General features: G+C 48.1%; 2 protein-coding genes across 2 annotated transcripts in view; both read left to right on the top strand.

Moving 5' to 3' along the window:
- Window positions 1-4,623: 4,623 nt before the first annotated feature.
- LOC137309437 (actin, non-muscle 6.2) lies at window positions 4,624-8,274 on the top strand. The gene is made up of 3 exons (XM_067977645.1): window positions 4,624-4,717; window positions 4,960-5,108; window positions 6,918-8,274. The coding sequence occupies exons 2-3, from the start codon at window positions 4,983-4,985 to the stop codon at window positions 7,920-7,922; spliced, it is 1,131 nt and encodes a 376-aa protein (XP_067833746.1). The 5' UTR covers window positions 4,624-4,717; window positions 4,960-4,982; the 3' UTR covers window positions 7,923-8,274.
- Window positions 8,275-17,378: 9,104 nt separating this feature from the next.
- The window catches only part of LOC137309421 (actin, non-muscle 6.2-like), a 3,643-nt gene continuing 2,710 nt past the window's right edge, over window positions 17,379-18,311 (top strand). Inside the window, exons 1-2 of the mRNA XM_067977644.1 lie at window positions 17,379-17,462; window positions 17,702-17,850. Coding sequence (XP_067833745.1) covers window positions 17,725-17,850 — 126 coding nt within the window. The 5' untranslated portion in view covers window positions 17,379-17,462; window positions 17,702-17,724. The remainder of the gene's footprint in view (window positions 17,463-17,701; window positions 17,851-18,311) is intronic.

The following is an 18,311-nucleotide window of genomic DNA, read 5'->3' as shown; positions in this document are numbered from 1 at the left end:
CTAACAGAAAACAAAGAGTCGGGATGAAAGGGTCATTTTCAAAATGGCAATCTGTAACTAGTGGGGTGTCGCAGGGCTCAGTAATGGGGCCTCAACTATTTACAATATATATCAATGACTTGGATGAAGGAATTAAAGCCGGCGGGATGATAATTTAGATACTTATTTACCCAGTTGAGGTACTTGAGAGAACTCATTGAGTGGAGATTTCGGCAGGGGTGCAATTTTGAAGGATCCTCAGCGTGTTTCCCGTGCTGTGGGAAACACTCCCTGTTGGAGCAGACGTGTTTCAGCCAGCAGCCAGTGGGAGATGCAAAGGATTATTTGACAGTTGGGGGGAAAACCTCATTTAGGGCAATCTGTCACTTCAGACAAAGTTTTGGCTGCAACACCTTTGTCTTTCCACTCAAAATTATTAATTTATACCCTAAACTCTGCTGTGCAAACACATTTACCTACTTTGCGGACCCCCTCAAACTCACACCATCAGGATGGGGGTCGCCATAGCTGCATTCATCAATTCATCCGAGGACGAACAACATCACCGGCCTCGCCAGGCACGCCGTCCACCTCCGCCACGTGGAGCTCCACAACACAGTGCTGCACCACAGGCACCTGCACAAAATAGTCCCGCAACTACACACACACCCACTGTAGGGTGACCCAATGGGTGGCATCAAGTGTGGGTGTTCATGGTGAACCTCATGAAAGGGACTTATTACACAAGCCAGTCAAGAATGGCCAAGACGTGGCAGTAGTGGTGACAATAATAATATTTAATGTGAGTTGAACAAAAACGAAATATAAATAAAAAATATGACAAACCGTCAAACACCCTTGTGCATCCCTTTTGTGTTCACAAAACCTTTGCCTTTCACTTCCGACTACTCCTACGTGGTGCATCCCCTGTGGCTGCAGCAGAGGTAGTGGCAGGTTGCTCTTGGTCATGCCCTGACCGATTAGATGCTTTGGGTCTACACCCTCTGGGTTTCGGTGCTCGTGAGGGCCCCTCCAAAGACTGCTCCACCTGCACCTGTGCAGGGGCAGACTCGGCCACCCGGAGAGGAGGCAGCATTGCGGGTACTGGTTCAGAGGGGGGCAACGGGTGAGACGTGGGAGCGCTTTGAGTGGCGTCCCCACTTCCATAACCCCTTTCGCCATCTTCCCTCCCCTGGGCCAGGCCCACATCACTCCTACCACTCTGCTGGACGACAGTTTGGAGGATGTGTGAAGCCTTGTAAGGCCAGTGCCAGAGTATCTGCCTGCCTGTTTATGGAGGCAGAAAGTTGCTCACCTTGAGTCTGAAGGACCATTGTCAGGGCCTCAATGGACTCATTGTTGGAGCTCGATGGAGGCTAGCCTTCTCTCCATCACAGACATTCCCGCACTTACCCGCGACACTATCTCAGAGATGCCCTCACGTCCCTGTGACAGTATCTCAGAGATTCCCTCCTGTACCTGTGCCACTATTCCACTGATGCAGGAGTTGGACTCCTCCATCCTCTGTGCGATTGTGGAGAGTGCGCGTGGCACCTGTTCCAGCACCTCGCAAATGTGCTGCTGCCCCTCGATCATTCTCCTTTTAAAGGATGGCCCCCAGGGTTCAGCATCTGTGTCCAGCTGAGCAGAGCCTGGGGAAGAGTGCTCCCACCGACACGGACTCTCCACAGCTGCCCCTGCCACCAGTGTCTGCTCGTGCTCACGTGTGTGTGGTGACTCACCATGTGTGACCCCAACTAACTTAGGACGGGGACCCACCGAGGAGTGTGTATCTGCGCTGGTGGATGGCTCGCTCAGATGTGACGGTGCCCCCTCAGAGGCCGGCAGGTCCTCTGAGGAATCTCCCTCCGCCGTCACGGCGGTCGCTAAAGGCCCTGTAAAAGAACAGAAGGCAATATCAAGCATGATGACGGATGTTGAGGTGCTGAAGATGGCAAGGCATGTTAACATCATTTGTTATTGTGAGTGCTGAATGTTAAAGATCTGTCACCAGCCGTTTGTCGGGTGGCAGTCTCGGCATCCCCCACAGACAGGCACTCGAGGGTGCGACTCAATTCGAGAGCCTCCTGATCCGCGTCCGAGAGGACGGTCTGATCTTGCGGCCCCCCCCTCTGGTCTTCGCCCTCTCCCGTGCATTCTGGGCTCTCTTCTCCTATAAGGGGAGAAAGTAGAGAGGCGTGAGTGAGTGATGGTGACGTGGCCAACCGCTGAATGCATTGGTTTGGGTGAGGCTGACCGTGAAAGAGATGCATCAGAGGGTGAGAATGAGACAGAGCCATGAGATTGTATGAGGAGTGGGTTGAGTGGTAGTGGTGGGATGAGTACTGGGGAGGTGAGGAAGTGCAGGTAAGATGAGGATGAGGTTTGAGTGGGTGTGAGGAGTGATGTGATAGAGTAGTGTTGACAGTGCAGAAGGAGTTGTGGGGTGGGGGCGGTGATGTGGAAGATGGAGTGTAGGAGAATGAGTAAGTGTACTCACTTTGACTGACCTAGTTAGGTCATTGAAGCGTTTCCTGCACTGGATCCAGGTGCGGGAGACGTTGCTGCTGCTGGTGACCTCCTCTGCCACCTCGAGCCAGGCCTTGTTGGTGGCAGAGACAGGCCACTTCCTCCCGTCCACCGGGTACAAGATCTCCCTCCTCCTCCTCACCCCATCCAGTAAGACCTGGAATGAGGCATCATTAAACCTGGGAGCAGCCTTTACCCTGGTCTGCTCCATGGTCCTGTGTCATTGTTTGCTGCAGGATCAGTCATTGGAGGACTGCCTCTTTAAATAGGGGTCCTCTAGCTGACAGCCTGTGACGCGGGTGCGCAGACCGCACGCTGCGCAGGTTGACGACGGGAAGCCCGGAAGCCACGGTAAGTGGCTTCAATTTACCCGCGATCACGTGGGCAATGGAAGGATTTCACTGGGCGGGTTACCCACGCTGCCTTCCTGCCTCCCTGGTAATATCGGGCCCAATGTGTCTGCAAAGGGATATTGACAGGTTAGGCGAATGGGCAAAAATTTGGCCGATGGAATATAATGTGGGAAAATGTGAATCATCCACTTTGGGAGGAAAAATAAAAAAGCAAAATATTATTTGAATGGAGAAATACTACAAAATGCTGCGGTACAGAGGGATCTGGGTGTCCTCGTACATGAAACACAAAAAGTCAACATACAGGTGCAGCAGGTAATCCAGAAGGCAAACGGAATATTGGCCTTTATTTCTAGGGGATGGGGTATAAAAGCAGGGAAGTCATGCTAAAACTGTACAGGGTGCTGGTGAGACCACACCTGGAGTACTGCGTACAGTTCTGGTGCCCTTATTTAAGGAAGGACATACTTGCATTGGAGGCAGTTCAGAGAAGATTCACTCGGTTGATTCCGGGTATGGAAGGGTTGTCTTTTGAGGAAAGATTGAACAGGTTGGGTCTATACTCATTGGAATTTAGAAGAATGAGAGGAGATCTTATTGAAACATACAAGATTCTGAGGGGACTCGATAGGGTAGATGCTGAGAGGGTGTTACCCCTCATGGGGGAACCTAAAACTAGGGGGCATAGTCTCAGAATAAGGGGTCGCCCGTTTAAGACGGAAATGAGGAGGAATTTCTTCTCCCAGAGGGTCGTGAATCTTTGGAATTCTTTACCCCAAAAAGCTGCGGAGGCCGAGTCATTGAATACATTCAAGGCTGAGTTAGACAAATTTTTGATCAGCAAGGGAGTCAAAGGATATGGGGAAAAGGCAGGAAAGTGGAGTTGAGGTAAAAATCAGATCAGCCATGATCTCATTGAATGGCAGAGCAGGCTCGAGAGGCCGAATGGCCTACTCCTGCTCCTATCTCTCATGGTCTTATGGAATGCGCTGACTGAAAGGGCAGTGGAAGCAGATTCAATAATAACTTTCAAAAGGGAATTGGATAAATACTCGTCGGGAAAAAATTTACAGGGTTATGGGGAAAGAGGAGGGGAGTGGGACTAATTGGATAGCTCTTTCAAAGAGCCAGCACAGGCACGATGGGCCAAATGGCCTTCTCCTGTGCCGTATCTACTATGATTCGATGATAGTGAGTTCTTTTCTCGAGGACATTGACTCGTGAGTGTGTATATGCACATGTGTGTGAGTGTGTGAGTGTGTGTAGCAGGATGGGAAACACTTGTACTTGGCTTCGTCCAATCCCAATTACGGAGCAGGGAGTTGCCTGGTGCCTGAGGAATGTTAACCCAGCCAGAATCAACTCCTTCCGGGAGGGGGAAGGGGGTTGAGGGAAATTGGGGACAAGAGAGAGCCAGGCACTGACATAGTTAAATTGAACAGCAGGTTTGAAGCAAACATTCATACAAAAAATAAATAAGAAAGTGAAAAAGTTTATTATTCAAATAAAATGAAGGTACAATAGGATGCCGATAAGTTTTATGAAAGGCAAAAAAATGAATGATATTCTTGGCTCCTCCGCCGAGCCTCAATTGGTTGTTCTTGGCTCCTCCCCCTGAGCCTCAATTGGTTGTTCTTGGCTCCTCCCCCTGAGCCTCAATTGGTTGTTCTTGGCTCCTCCCCCTGAGCCTCAATTGGTTGTTCTTGGCTCCTCCCCCTGAGCCTCTGTGACTGGCTGACCAATGCTGGGTCAGGGTGGGACTCAGTGCCCTTTAAAGGAAGGAGGAGGGCTGAGTGAAAATATATTGGGGTTTTCCATTAGAGAAGGAGTGGAGAGAGAGCATTTTGTGAACGGTGGTAAGGAGACTCTGACTAACTGGGTGGGATAGGAGGGAAATGAGGCAGGGTTAAATGTGATTCTAATAATGTTGGGTGTGGTGTTCAGGATGTTTGTGTTGGTAACTTTTTTTTTAAAAAAGGGAACTTTAAGACAGTAGTGGGATACTGGCTTTAATATAATGACTAGTTGGTATAAACTGTGTTGGTTTTAGGGTCTTGTAGCTTGATTAATGGGGTTCCTTTTTTTTCCTCTGTTTCAGCCCCTTCCTTTAGTTTGTAAACCATGGCTGATGATGAAATTGCTGCTCTGGTGGTGGATAATGGATCTGGGATGTGTAAGGCTGGGTTTGCGGGGGATGACGCTCCCAGGGCTGTGTTCCCCTCCATCGTGGGCCGGCCTCGACACCAGGTGAGTCCTTCGACTGGTCCATTGCAAGGTCCTTCAGTCCTTTCCTATTGGGAGTGGAGGAGGAGCTGGGTTCCTGTTGTAACTAACACTTTTTTGTTTCCTCTTTTGATTTGTGGACCACAAATTGCACATCTCTTCCTTCTGGGGGCTGTGAACAGCTCTAACCCTTGCTGGCATTTACTCCTACAGTGTAGGAATGCCTAGTTTCCCATGTTGAGTTTTTCAGTGTGGGTCTTGTACCTGACTCCTGGTGAATGTTGGCCCCACTGTCTCAAAGCAGATTGAGTTCTCCTGATGAGCTGAAACTTGAGACTTTGTTCTCTTGGATTGTGGCCAGAACTGAGTGTGGAATGGTTCTGTCTGTCTCCCTGAAACACACCTTGTCTCCCATTTCCTGTAGCAGTAGTTCTGAGCTCTGTTTGACTGGTGGCTGCTCCTCCCTTCTGACTCTCTTCACAGTTCAGTCCCACTGTCTGCTGTATCTGTTTTTAAGCCTGGTAATTGGCAGGTGGGGCCTGTGTCAGATGAGAAGCAGGCCATTCAGCCCCTTGAGCCAGTTCTGCTATGCAACTAGATTGTGGCTGATCTTAATGCCATTTACCTGCCTTGGTTCTGTAACCCTTAATAACATCTGTTTTGAAATTTTCAATTGACCCCCAGTCTCAACAACCTTTTTGGGGAGAGAGTCCCAGATTTCCACACTCCTTTGTGTGAAGTGCTTCCTGACATCACCCCTGAATGGCCTAGCTCTAATTTTAAGGTTATGCCCCCTTGTTCTGAACTCCCCTCTGGAGGGAATAGTGTTTTTCTCTAAACAATTTGCTAGGGTAGATAATCATCTTAAATGCCTCAATTAGATCACCCCAAGGGAATACAAGCCTAGTCTGTGTAACCTGTCCTCATAATTTAACCCTTTTTAGCCCCAGTATAATTCTGGTGAATCTGGGCTGCACTCCCTCCAAGGCCAATATCACCTTTCTGAGATGAGGTGCCCAGAACTGAACCCAGTATCTCCAGATGGGGTCTGAGCAAGGTTCTGTACAACTGAAGCATCGCTTCCTCTTTTGAATTCCAACATAGAGGCCAAAGTTCCATTAGCCTTTTGTAACCTGTGCATTATTTTGATAATTTGTAGACCAGTTCACCCAAATCTGTTTTCTCCTCCACAGTACTGATTGTCTTTCCATTAAGAAAACACTCTGTTCTCCTGGATTCACCTTTAGGTCTGATTCACTAATGCAGTTATGGTTCCAAGCTTGTGACACCCTCCTTGTTCCCAGGGAATGTGAGTGTTTTGCCAGTGTAGGTGGGTTACAGCACTCTTAGTGAATGGCTTAGTGCCTCAGCTCAGTAAGTCGCCCTCTTGCCTTTGAGCCCCACCCCAGAGACTTGAGCACAAAGCAGGCTGACAATCCCAGTGCAGTACTGAGGGAGTGCGGCACTGTTGGAGGTGCTGTCTTTTGGATGCGATGTTAAACTGATGTCTGATCTCTTGGGTAGATGTATTTAAAGACCCAGGATATTATTTGTGCATCCTGATTTGAGCTTCACGGGCAATGACTTATCTTTGAGAAGAGCAATCTGTACAGCTAAATGTGGCAGCCAATTAGTGCACAAACTGCAAAGCAGATGAGCATCCCATTGGTGGGAAGGGGGTGGTGGAGGTCTCCCATTGGTGGGAAGGATGCTTGGCCCCCCCCATGGCAGGGGGGTGGTCTCTCATTCTGCGGGGGGGGAGGAATCTTTTTTTCTTCAATGACAATTCAATTTTGTGAATTCATTTTATTTTTTGCTTGTCTCGCATTCTAGGGCGTGATGGTAGGAATGGGTCAGAAAGACAGTTATGTTGGTGACGAAGCCCAGAGCAAGAGAGGGATTCTGACCCTGAAATACCCAATCGAGCATGGGATTGTGACGAACTGGGATGACATGGAGAAGATCTGGCATCACACCTTCTACAATGAGCTGCGAGTGGCCCCAGAGGAACACCCTGTTCTCCTCACAGAGGCACCTCTGAACCCCAAAGCCAACCGGGAGAAGATGACCCAGATCATGTTTGAAACCTTCAACACACCGGCCATGTATGTTGCCATTCAAGCCGTGCTGTCCTTGTACGCCTCCGGTCGCACAACTGGCATCGTACTAGATTCTGGTGATGGTGTGTCCCACACTGTGCCAATCTATGAAGGGTACGCCTTGCCTCATGCCATCCTGCGACTAGACCTGGCAGGCCGGGATCTGACTGACTACATGATGAAGATCCTGACTGAACGTGGCTACTCCTTCACAACCACAGCCGAGAGGGAGATTGTGCGTGACATTAAGGAGAAACTTTCCTACGTGGCCCTGGATTTTGAACAGGAGATGCAGACGGCCAGCTCTTCTTCATCCTTGGAGAAAAGTTACGAGCTCCCTGATGGCCAAGTCATCACCATCGGCAATGAGCGTTTCCGCTGCCCAGAAACCCTCTTCCAACCCTCCTTCATTGGGATGGAATCTCTTGGGATCCATGAGACCACTTACAACGGCATCATGAAATGTGATGTGGACATCAGGAAGGATCTGTATGCCAACACTGTCTTGTCTGGTGGAACAACCATGTTCCCAGGTATCGCTGATCGGATGCAGAAGGAAATCACTGCCTTGGCTCCGAGCACAATGAAGATCAAGATCATTGCTCCACCCGAAAGGAAGTATTCAGTGTGGATCGGAGGCTCCATCTTGGCTTCTCTCTCCACCTTCCAGCAAATGTGGATCAGTAAGCAGGAGTACGATGAGTCTGGGCCCTCCATAGTCCATCGCAAGTGCTTCTAACATGCAGTAAGGATCGGAACTGATGCAAGTTATGGCCATCAGCCTCCTTTTTCTACACCAGGTCCTCTGTACTCTGCCTTTGACTAGTGTGATTCACTGTACACCCTGCCTCCTTCCCACCTCTAACTCTAATTGATAGTGGGGACCAGGCCACATTTGTTTTGTATGTAATGTACAATTGCCTGTGAGGGGGAGGGTCTTTTTAGGGGAGGGAATGGGCAGGTTTCTTTCCACATCTACTGAAAGGTCTGGGTGCTTCAATTGACAGTTTGCTTTGTAATGAAGTCTTGTATTTTGCAACTGCCAAAATAACAAACATTCTGGAATCTAATAAAACATGGTTTGTCAACCATTCTTTCTCCTGTCGTGTATGTAATGTTCAGGTCCCTCTATGGGGAAGAGAATGATCTTGCCTTGCAATTCAGGGGAGACGGGAAGTATATTCTGCAGGAATTATACCCAGAAATGTGAGTCAAATTCTTCAGGAGATCTCCTCAATGTTAAGGCTCACTGTAGCCGGTTGGGGATAACTTAATTTAGGCCTTGCCTGGAGGCCAACTGCCATTTTACATTTCTCTGCATTGTGCCCTCAAGTCTCGGTCCCCCAGCCAGGTTAACCATAGTAAGCTCTGTTAATATTGAAGATTGATCCTGTAGTGGTTGTAATAACTATACAGGGTCAGGCCTAGAATCTAGGAGACATTACCTCCATTCACTATATTTTGTATCTTCTCTCTCCTGGGAGAGTTGGTGAAGAACAGAGGGGAGGCAACCAAATGAATGAGCTAGTTCCAGGTGTATTGGAGAGAAGGAAAGGGATAACTAATACCCAAGGTTTGAGTATAGTGAATGTGAAACAGATGTTATTGCACAGGCTTATCAAAGGACGATTCACCAGATGTGGAGGCTGTGTTGGCATTATGCTCGGCAGGTCTTTCTAAACATAAGATGGAACATACAAGCTCCCTTGGGGCCTCTTGATCTTCAGAGGCTAACGTAAGGTGGTCACATCCTTGCGATCTCCTGAAGGAGTTCTCAATACGTGAGTATAATCAGTCCATGTATCTTGTATACATTGCATGTAAGGGGTTGTCCTTATCACTGAATTGATTTAATAGAGTATTTCCTAGTCCTCGAACTTGTATTGAAGGCATGATGTGGAGATGCTGGTGATGGACTGGGGTGGACAAATGTAAGGAGTCTTACAACACCAGGTAACAGTCCAACAGTTTTATTTGAAATCACAAGCTTTTGGAGGCTTCGTCAGGTGAGTCGCCTCCTGACTACAGAGGAAGCCTCCGAAAGCTTGTGATTTCAAATAAAACTGTTGGACTATAACCTGGTGTTGTCAGATTCCTTACATTTTGTATTGGAGGTAAATGATAGGTTATCCTACATTGTCTCCAATCATTTACCTCCAATACAAAATGTAAGGCGATTTGCTCTCTGGGGAATGACTGACTGCTGCAGCAAGGAAGCACAGTGTCCTTGTGCATCTTAACCAAACCTTGGTGCCTCGTGGTGAACCTTAAAGCAGGTGTGGGTTAAAGATCTCACTGCAATATTCAAAGAGCAGTGAGTTCTGGGGGTGTGACCAATGCTCCTTCGTATATTTCCAAAAAAAAACATTAGTCGGTCGGTCATTCATTTGTTGTGTGTGAGCATGAGTGAGTGCACATCACAAGTAATTGGTTGTATTTTGCTTTGGGAGCTACTTGGGACAAAACACAACCAGGAATCTACAGTCAAACAACTTTCATTTATATAGCGCCTTTCATCATGTCCCAAAGTGCTTCACAGCCAATGAAGTACTTTTGAAGTGTAGTCACTGCTGTAATGTAGGAAACACGGCAGTCAAGTTGGGTACAGCAAGATCCCACAAACAGCAATGAAATGAATGACCAGATAATCTGTTGTAATGTTGATTGAGGGATCAGTGCTGGGGCCTCAACTATTCACAATATATATCAAAGACTTGGATGAAGGAACAGAGTGTCTTGTGGCCAAATTTGCTGATGTGAAGGTAGGTGGAAAAGCAAGTTGCTTTGAGGACACAATGGGGCCGATTTTTAGGGGCGGGGGGCTCCTAAAATGGTGGAATCCCTGAGCGTGTTCAGAGCCTGTCTCCAACCCACTGATTTCCGGGTTCCCCAGTGACTTGTTCGGGTTCACGTGCGGGACTCCCACCGGCAATTAAAGCCGGCGGGATGCTGCTTTAGATAGTTAGGCAGGTACTTGAGAGACCTCATTGAGTGGAGATTTCGGCAGGGGTGCAATTTTCATGGATCATCAGCATGTTTCCCGTGTTGTGGGAAACACTCCCTGTTGGAGCAGACGTGTTTCAGCCAGCAGAGAGTGGGAGATGCAAAGGATTATTTGACAGTTGGGGGGGAAACCTCATTTATTGCAGCAGGGCACTCTGTCACTTCAGACAAAGTTTTGGCTGCAACACCTTTGTCTTTCCACTCAAAATTATTAATTTATACCCTAAACTCTGCTGTGCAAACACATTTACCTATTTTGCGGACCCCCTCAAACTCACACCGTCAGGATGGGGGTCGCCATAGCTGCATTCATCAATTCATCCGAGGACGAGCAACATCACCGGCCTCGCCAGGCACGCCGTCCACCTCCGCCACGTGGAGCTCCACAACACAGTGCTGCACCACAGGCACCTGCACAAAATAGTCGTGCAACTACACACACACCCACTGTAGGGTGACCCAATGGGTGGCATCAAGTGTGGGTGTTCATGGTGAACCTCATGAAAGGGACTTATTACACAAGCCAGTCAAGAATGGCCAAGACGTGGCAGTAGTGGTGACAATATAATATTTAATGTGAGTTGAACAAAAATGAAACATAAATAAAAACCATGACAAACCGTCAAACACCCTTGTGCATCCCCTTTGTGTTCACAAGACCTTTGCCTTACGCTTCCGACTACTCTTCCGTGGTGCTTCCCCTTTGGCTGCAGCAGAGGTAGTGGCAGGTTGCTCTTGGTCATGCCCTGACCGATTAGATGCTTTGGGCCTACGCCCTCTGGGTTTCGGTGCCTGTGAGGGCCCCTCCAAAGACTGTTCCACCTGCACCTGTGCAGGGGCAGACTCGGCCACCCGGAGAGGAGGCGGCATTGCGGGTACTGGTTCAGAGGGGGGCAGCGGGTGAGACGTGGGAGCGCTTTGAGTGACGTCCCCACTTCCATGTCCCCTTTCGCCATTTTCCCTCTCCTGGGCCAGGCCCACATCACTCCTACCACTCTGCTGGACGACAGTTTGGAGGACATGTGTGAAGCCTTGTAAGGCCAGTGCCAGAGTATCTGCCTGCCTGTTTATGGCGGCAGAAAGTTGCTCACCCTGAGTCCGCAGGGCCGTTGTCAGGGCTTCAGTGGACTCATTGTTGAAGCTCGATGGAGGCTAGCATTCCCTCCATCACAGACATTCCCGCACTTACCCACGACACTATCTCAGAGATGCCCTCACGTCCCTGTGACACTATCTCGGAGATTCGCTCCTGTACCTGTGCCACTATTCCACTCATGCAGGAGTTGGACTCCTCCATCCTCTGTGCGATTGTGGAGAGTGCGCGTGGCACCTGTTCCAGCACCTCGCAAATGTGCTGCTGCCCCTCGATCATTCTCCTTTTAAAGGATGGCCCCCAGGGTTCAGCATCTGTGTCCAGCTGAGCAGAGCCTGGGGAAGAGTGCTCCCACCGACGCGGACTCTCCACAGCTGCCCCTGCCACCAGTGTCTGCTCGTGCTCACGTGTGTGTGGTGACTCACCATGTGTGACCCCAACTAACTGAGGACGGGGACCCACCGAGGAGTGTGTATCTGCGCTGGTGGATGGCTCGCTCAGATGTGACGGTGCCCCCTCGGAGGCCGGCAGGTCGTCTGAGGAATCGCCCTCCGCAGTCAAGGCGGTCGCTAAAGGCCCTGTAAAAGAACAGAAGGCAATATCAAGCATGATGACAGATGTTGAGGTGCTGAAGATGGCAAGGCATGTTAACATCATTTGTTATTGTGAGTGCTGAATGTTAAAGATCTGTCACCAGCCGTTTGTCGGGTGGCAGTCTCGGCGTTCCCCACAGACAGGCACTCGAGGGTGCGACTCAATTCGAGAGCCTCCTGATCCGCGTCCGAGAGGACGGCCTGATCTTGCGGCCCCCCCCCCCCCTCCGGTCTTCGCCCTCTCCCGTGCATTCTGGGCTCTCTTCTCCTAGAAGGGGAGAAAGTAGAGAGGCGTGAGTGAGTGATGGTGACGTGGCCAACCGCTGAATGCATTGGTTTGGGTGAGGCTGACCGTGAAAGAAATGCATCAGAGGGTGAGTATGAGACAGAGCCATGAGATTGTATGAGGAGTGGGTTGAGTGGTAGTGGTGGGATGAGTACTGGGGAGGTGAGTAAGTGCAGGTAAGTTGAGGATGAGGTTTGAGTGGGTGTGAGGAGTGATGTGATAGAGTAGTGTTGACAGTGCAGAAGGAGTTGTGGGGTGGGGGCGGTGATGTGGAAGATGGAGTTTAGGAGAATCAGTAAGTGTACTCACTTTGACTGACCTAGTTAGGTCATTGAAGCGCTTCCTGCACTGGATCCAGGTGCGGGAGACGTTGCTGCTGCTGGTGAACTACTCTGCCACCTCGAGCCAGGCCTTCTTGGTGGCAGAGACAGGCCACTTCCTCCCGTCCACCGGGTACAAGATCTCCCTCCTCCTCCTCACCCCATCCAGTAAGACCAGGAATGAGGCATCATTAAACCTGGGGGCAGCCTTTCCCCTGGTCTGCTCCATGGTCCTGTGTCATTGTTTGCTGCAGGATCAGTCATTGGAGGACTGCCCCTTTAAATAGGGGTCCTCCAGCTGACAGCCTGTGCCGCTGGTGCGCAGTCCGCCCGCTGCGCAGGTTGACGACGGGAAGCCCGGAAGCCACGGTAAGTGGCTTCAATTTACCCGCGATCACGTGGGCAATGGAAGGATTTCACTGGGCGGGTTACCCACGCTGCCTTCCCGCCTCCCTGGTAATATCGGGGCCAAAGTGTCTGCAAAGGGATATTGACAGGTTAGGCGAATGGGCAAAAATTTGGCCGATGGAATATAATGTGGGAAAATGTGAAATCATCCACTTTGGGAGGAAAAATAAAAAAGCAAAATATTATTTGAATGGAGAAACACTACAAAATGCTGCGGTACAGAGGGATCTGGGTGTCCTCGTACATGAAACACAAAAAGTCAACATACAGGTGCAGCAGATAATCTGGAAGGCAAACGGAATATCGGCCTTTATTTCTAGGGGGATGGAATATAAAAGTAGGGAAGTCATGCTACAACTCGGACTGGCAACCAGTAGCCAGTGGTGTTCCGCAGGGGTCGGTGCTGGGTCCCCAACTCTTTACAATCTATATTAACGATTTGGAGGAGGGGACCGAGTGTAACATATCAAAGTTTGCAGATGATACAAAGGTGGGAGGGAAAGTAGAGAGTGAGGAGGACATAAAAAACCTACAAGGGGATATAGACAGGCTGGGTGAGTGGGCGGAGATTTGGCAGATGCAATACAATATTGGAAAATGTGAGGTTATGCACTTTGGCAGGAAAAATCAGAGAGCAAGTTATTATCTTAATGGCGAGAAACTGGAAAGTACTGCAGTACAAAGGGATCTGGGGGTCCTAGTGCAAGAAGATCAAAAAGTTAGTATGCAGGTGCAGCAGGTGATCAAGAAGGCCAATGGAATGTTGGCTTTTATTGCAAGGGGGATAGAATATAAAAACAGGGAGGTATTGCTGCAGTTCTATAAGGTATTGGTGAGACCGCACCTGGAATACTGCATACAGTTTTGGTGTCCATACTTGTTTTAAATTTATTTAATGATGCAGCTCACACAGCTTCCTGGGGCAGCAAATTCCACAGACCTACCACCCTCTGAGTGAAGAAGTTTCTCCTCATCTCAGTTTTGAAAGAGCAGCCCCTTATTCTAAGATTATGCCCCCTATTTCTAGTTTCACCCATCCTTGGGAACATCCTTACCGCATCCACCCGATCAAGCCCCTTCACAATCTTAAATGTTTCAATAAGATCGCCTCTCATTCTTCTGAACTCCAATGAGTAGAGTCCCAATCTACTCAACCTCTCCTCATATGTCCGCCCCCTCATCCCCGGGATTAACCGAGTGAACCTTCTTTGTACTGCCTCGAGAGCAAGTATGTCTTTTCTTAAGTATGGACACCAAAACTGTATGCAGTATTCCAGGTGCGGTCTCACCAATACCTTATATAACTGCAGCAATACCTCCCTGTTTTTATATTCTATCCCCCTAGCAATAAACGCCAACATTCCGTTGGCCTTCTTGATCACCTGCTGCACCTGCATACTAACTTTTTGATTTTCTTGCACTAGGACCCCCAGATCCCTTTGTACTGCAGTACTTTCCAGTTTCTCGCCATTAAGACAATAACTTGCTCTTTGATTTTTCCTGCCAAAGTGCATAACCTCACATTTTCCAATATTGTATTGCATCTGCCAAATCTCCGCCAACTCACCCAGCCTGTCTATATCCCCCTGTAGGTTTTTTATGTCCTCCTCACTCTCTACGTTCCCTCCCATCTTTGTATCATCTGCAAACTTTGATATGTTACACTCGGTCCCCTCCTCCAAATCGTTAATATAGATTGTAAAGAGTTGGGGACCCAGCACCGACCCCTGCGGAACACCACTGGCTACTGGTTGCCAGTCCGAGAATGAACCATTTATCCCAACTCTCTGCTTCCTGTTAGATAACCAATCCTCCACCCATGCCAGAATATTACCCCCAATCCCGTGATTCTTTATCTTGAGCAATAATCTTTTATGTGGCACCTTGTCGAATGCCTTCTGGAAGTCTAAATACACTACGTCCACTGGTTCCCCTTTATCCACCCTGTACGTTATATCCTCAAAGAACTCAAGCAAATTTGTCAGACATGACTTCGCCTTCGTAAAGCCATGCTGACTTTGTCCTATTAAATTATGTTTATCCAAATGTTCCCCTACTGTCTCCTTAATAATAGACTCCAAAATTTTACCCACCACAGATGTTAGGCTAACTGGTCCATAATTTCCAGCCTTCTGCCCACTACCCTTTTTAAATAAGGGTGTTACATTAGCAGTTTTCCAATCTGCCAGGACCTTTGCCGAGTCCAGAGAATTTTGGAAAATTATTACCAAAGCATCCACAATCCCCACTGCCACTTCCCTCAAGACCCTCGGATGTAAGCCATCAGGTCCAGGGGATTTATCCGCCTTGAGTCCCATTAATTTACTGAGTACCAATTCCTTAGTGATTTTAATCGTATTTAGCTCCTCCCCCCCAGAGCCCCCTGTTTGTCCAGTGTTGGGATATTCTTAGTGTCCTCTACTGTAAAGACTGAAACAAAATATTTGTTCAGCATTTTTGCCATCTCCATATTTCCCACCATTAATTTCCTGGTCTCATCCTCTAAGGGACCTACGTTTGCCTTAGCCACCCTTTTCTTTTTATATAACTATAGAATCTCTTGCTATCTGTTTTTATATTTTTTGCTAATTTATTTTCATAATCTATCTTCCCTTTCTTAATCAATCCTTCAGTTACTTTTTGCTGTCTTTTGAAGACTTCCCAATCTTCTATCCTCCCACTAAGTTTGGCTACCATATATGTCCTTGTTTTTAGTCGGATACTATCCTTGATTTCTTTACTTAGCCACGGATGGCTGTCATTTCTTTTACACCCTTTTTTCCTCAGTGGAATATATATTTTTTGAAAGTTGTAAAATAGCTCCTTAAATGAACACCACTGCTCATGTACCGTCTTACCCTTTAATCTATTTTCCCAGTCCACTTTGATCAATTCCGCTCTCATACCATCATAGTCTCCTTTATTCAAGCTCAATACGCTTGTTTGAGAACCAATCTTCTCACCTTCTCATTGGATATGGAATGTAACCATGTTATGGTCACTCATTCCAAGGGGATCCTTAACTAGGACATTATTAATTAATCTTGGCTCATTACACAGGACCAGGTCCAAGGTTGCTTGCCCCCTTGTAGGATCAGTTACATACTGCTCAAGAAATCCATCCCTAATACACTCAATAAACTCTTGCTCAAGGCTGCCCTGCCCAATTTGATTTGTCCAGTTAATATGATAGTTAAAATCCCCCATAATTATAGCTGTTCCCTTATTACATGCCCCGACTATTTCCTGATTAATGCTTCTTCCAGCAGAGTTGCAACTATTAGGAGGCCTATATACTACGCCCACGAGTGTTTTTTTCCCCTTATTATTCCTTATCTCTACCCAAACTGTTTCATTATCCTGATCCTTTGTCCCAATCTCATTTCTCTGTATTACAGTGATTCCTTCCTTTATTAACATAGCCACCCCACCTCCCCTTCCTTCCTGCCTGTCCTTCCTGATTGTTAAATACCCTGGCATATTTAATTCCCAGTCGTTGTCACCCTGCAGCCATGTTTCTGTAATGGCCACAAGATCATACCCATACGTAGTTATTTGTGCCGTTAACCCGTCCATTTTGTTACGAATGCTACGTGCATTCAGATAAAGAACTTTCAAATATGTTTTGTGACACTTAGTTGCTGCTTTTTCCTTTTTGTCCCGATGTTTGTCCTGGATCTCCTTCATCTCCTCGGCGTACTTGCTGAAGGTGCTGCCGAACTGGGACCAGGCTTTGTGGGGGATGGTGATGGAGTTCCTGTAAGAGGGCTTCACCTCACTCACTCGCATGAACACGCCGTACTTGTTGGAGCCCACTAACTAACTGAGTTATGGGGAAAGAGGAGGGGAGTGGGACTAATTGGATAGCTCTTTCAAAGAGCCAGCACAGGCACGATGGGCCAAATGGCCTTCTCCTGTGCTGTACCTACTATGATTCGATGATAGTGAGTTCTTTTCTCGAGGACATTGACTCGTGAGTGTGTATATGCACATGTGTGTGAGTGTGTGAGTGTGTGTAGCAGGATGGGAAACACTTGTACTTGGCTTCGTCCAATCCCAATTACGGAGCAGGGAGTTGCCTGGTGCCTGAGGAATGTTAACCCAGCCAGAATCAACTCCTTCCGGGAGGGGGAAGGGGGTTGAGGGAAATTGGGGACAAGAGAGAGCCAGGCACTGACATAGTTAAATTGAACAGCAGGTTTGAAGCAAACATTCATACAAAAAATAAATAAGAAAGTGAAAAAGTTTATTATTCAAATAAAATGAAGGTACAATAGGATGCCGATAAGTTTTATGAAAGGCAAAAAAATGAATGATATTCTTGGCTCCTCCCCCTGAGCCTCAATTGGTTGTTCTTGGCTCCTCCCCCTGAGCCTCAATTGGTTGTTCTTGGCTCCTCCCCCTGAGCCTCAATTGGTTGTTCTTGGCTCCTCCCCCTGAGCCTCTGTGACTGGCTGACCAATGCTGGGTCAGGGTGGGACTCAGTGCCCTTTAAAGGAAGGAGGAGGGCTGAGTGAAAATATATTGGGGTTTTCCATTAGAGAAGGAGTGGAGAGAGAACATTTTGTGAACGGTGGTAAGGAGACTCTGACTAACTGGGTGGGATAGGAGGGAAATGAGGCAGGGTTAAATGTGATTCTAATAATGTTGGGTGTGGTGTTCAGGATGTTTGTGTTGGTAACTTTTTTTTTAAAAGGGAACTTTAAGACAGTAGTGGGATACTGGCTTTAATATAATGACTAGTTGGTATAAACTGTGTTGGTTTTAGGGTCTTGTACCTCGATTAATGGGGTTCCTTTTTTTTCTCTGTTTCAGCCCCTTCCTTTAGTTTGTAAACCATGGCTGATGATGAAATTGCTGCTCTGGTGGTGGATAATGGATCTGGGATGTGTAAGGCTGGGTTTGCGGGGGACGACGCTCCCAGGGCTGTGTTCCCCTCCATCGTGGGCCGGCCTCGACACCAGGTGAGTCCTTCGACTGGTCCATTGAAAGGTCCTTCAGTCCTTTCCTATTGGGAGTGGAGGAGGAGCTGGGTTCCTGTTGTAACTAACACTTTTTTGTTTCCTCTTTTGATTTGTGGACCACAAATTGCACATCTCTTCCTTCTGGGGGCTGTGAACAGCTCTAACCCTTGCTGGCATTTACTCCTACAGTGTAGGAATGCCTAGTTTCCCATGTTGAGTTTTTCAGTGTGGGTCTTGTACCTGACTCCTGGTGAATGTTGGCCCCACTGTCTCAAAGCAGATTGAGTTCTCCTGATGAGCTGAAACTTGAGACTTTGTTCTCTTGGATTGTGGCCAGAACTGAGTGTGGAATGGTTCTGTCTGTCTCCCTGAAACACACCTTGTCTCCCTGAAACACACCTTGTCTCCCATTTCCTGTAGCAGTAGTTCTGAGCTCTGTTTGACTGGTGGCTGCTCCTCCC

The sequence above is a fragment of the Heptranchias perlo genome, chromosome 3 (assembly GCF_035084215.1).
Source record: "Heptranchias perlo isolate sHepPer1 chromosome 3, sHepPer1.hap1, whole genome shotgun sequence".
NCBI classification, from domain to species: domain Eukaryota; kingdom Metazoa; phylum Chordata; class Chondrichthyes; order Hexanchiformes; family Hexanchidae; genus Heptranchias; species Heptranchias perlo.
The sequence above is the reverse complement of the archived record's forward strand: the minus strand, read 5'-3'. Positions and strand labels throughout refer to the sequence as shown.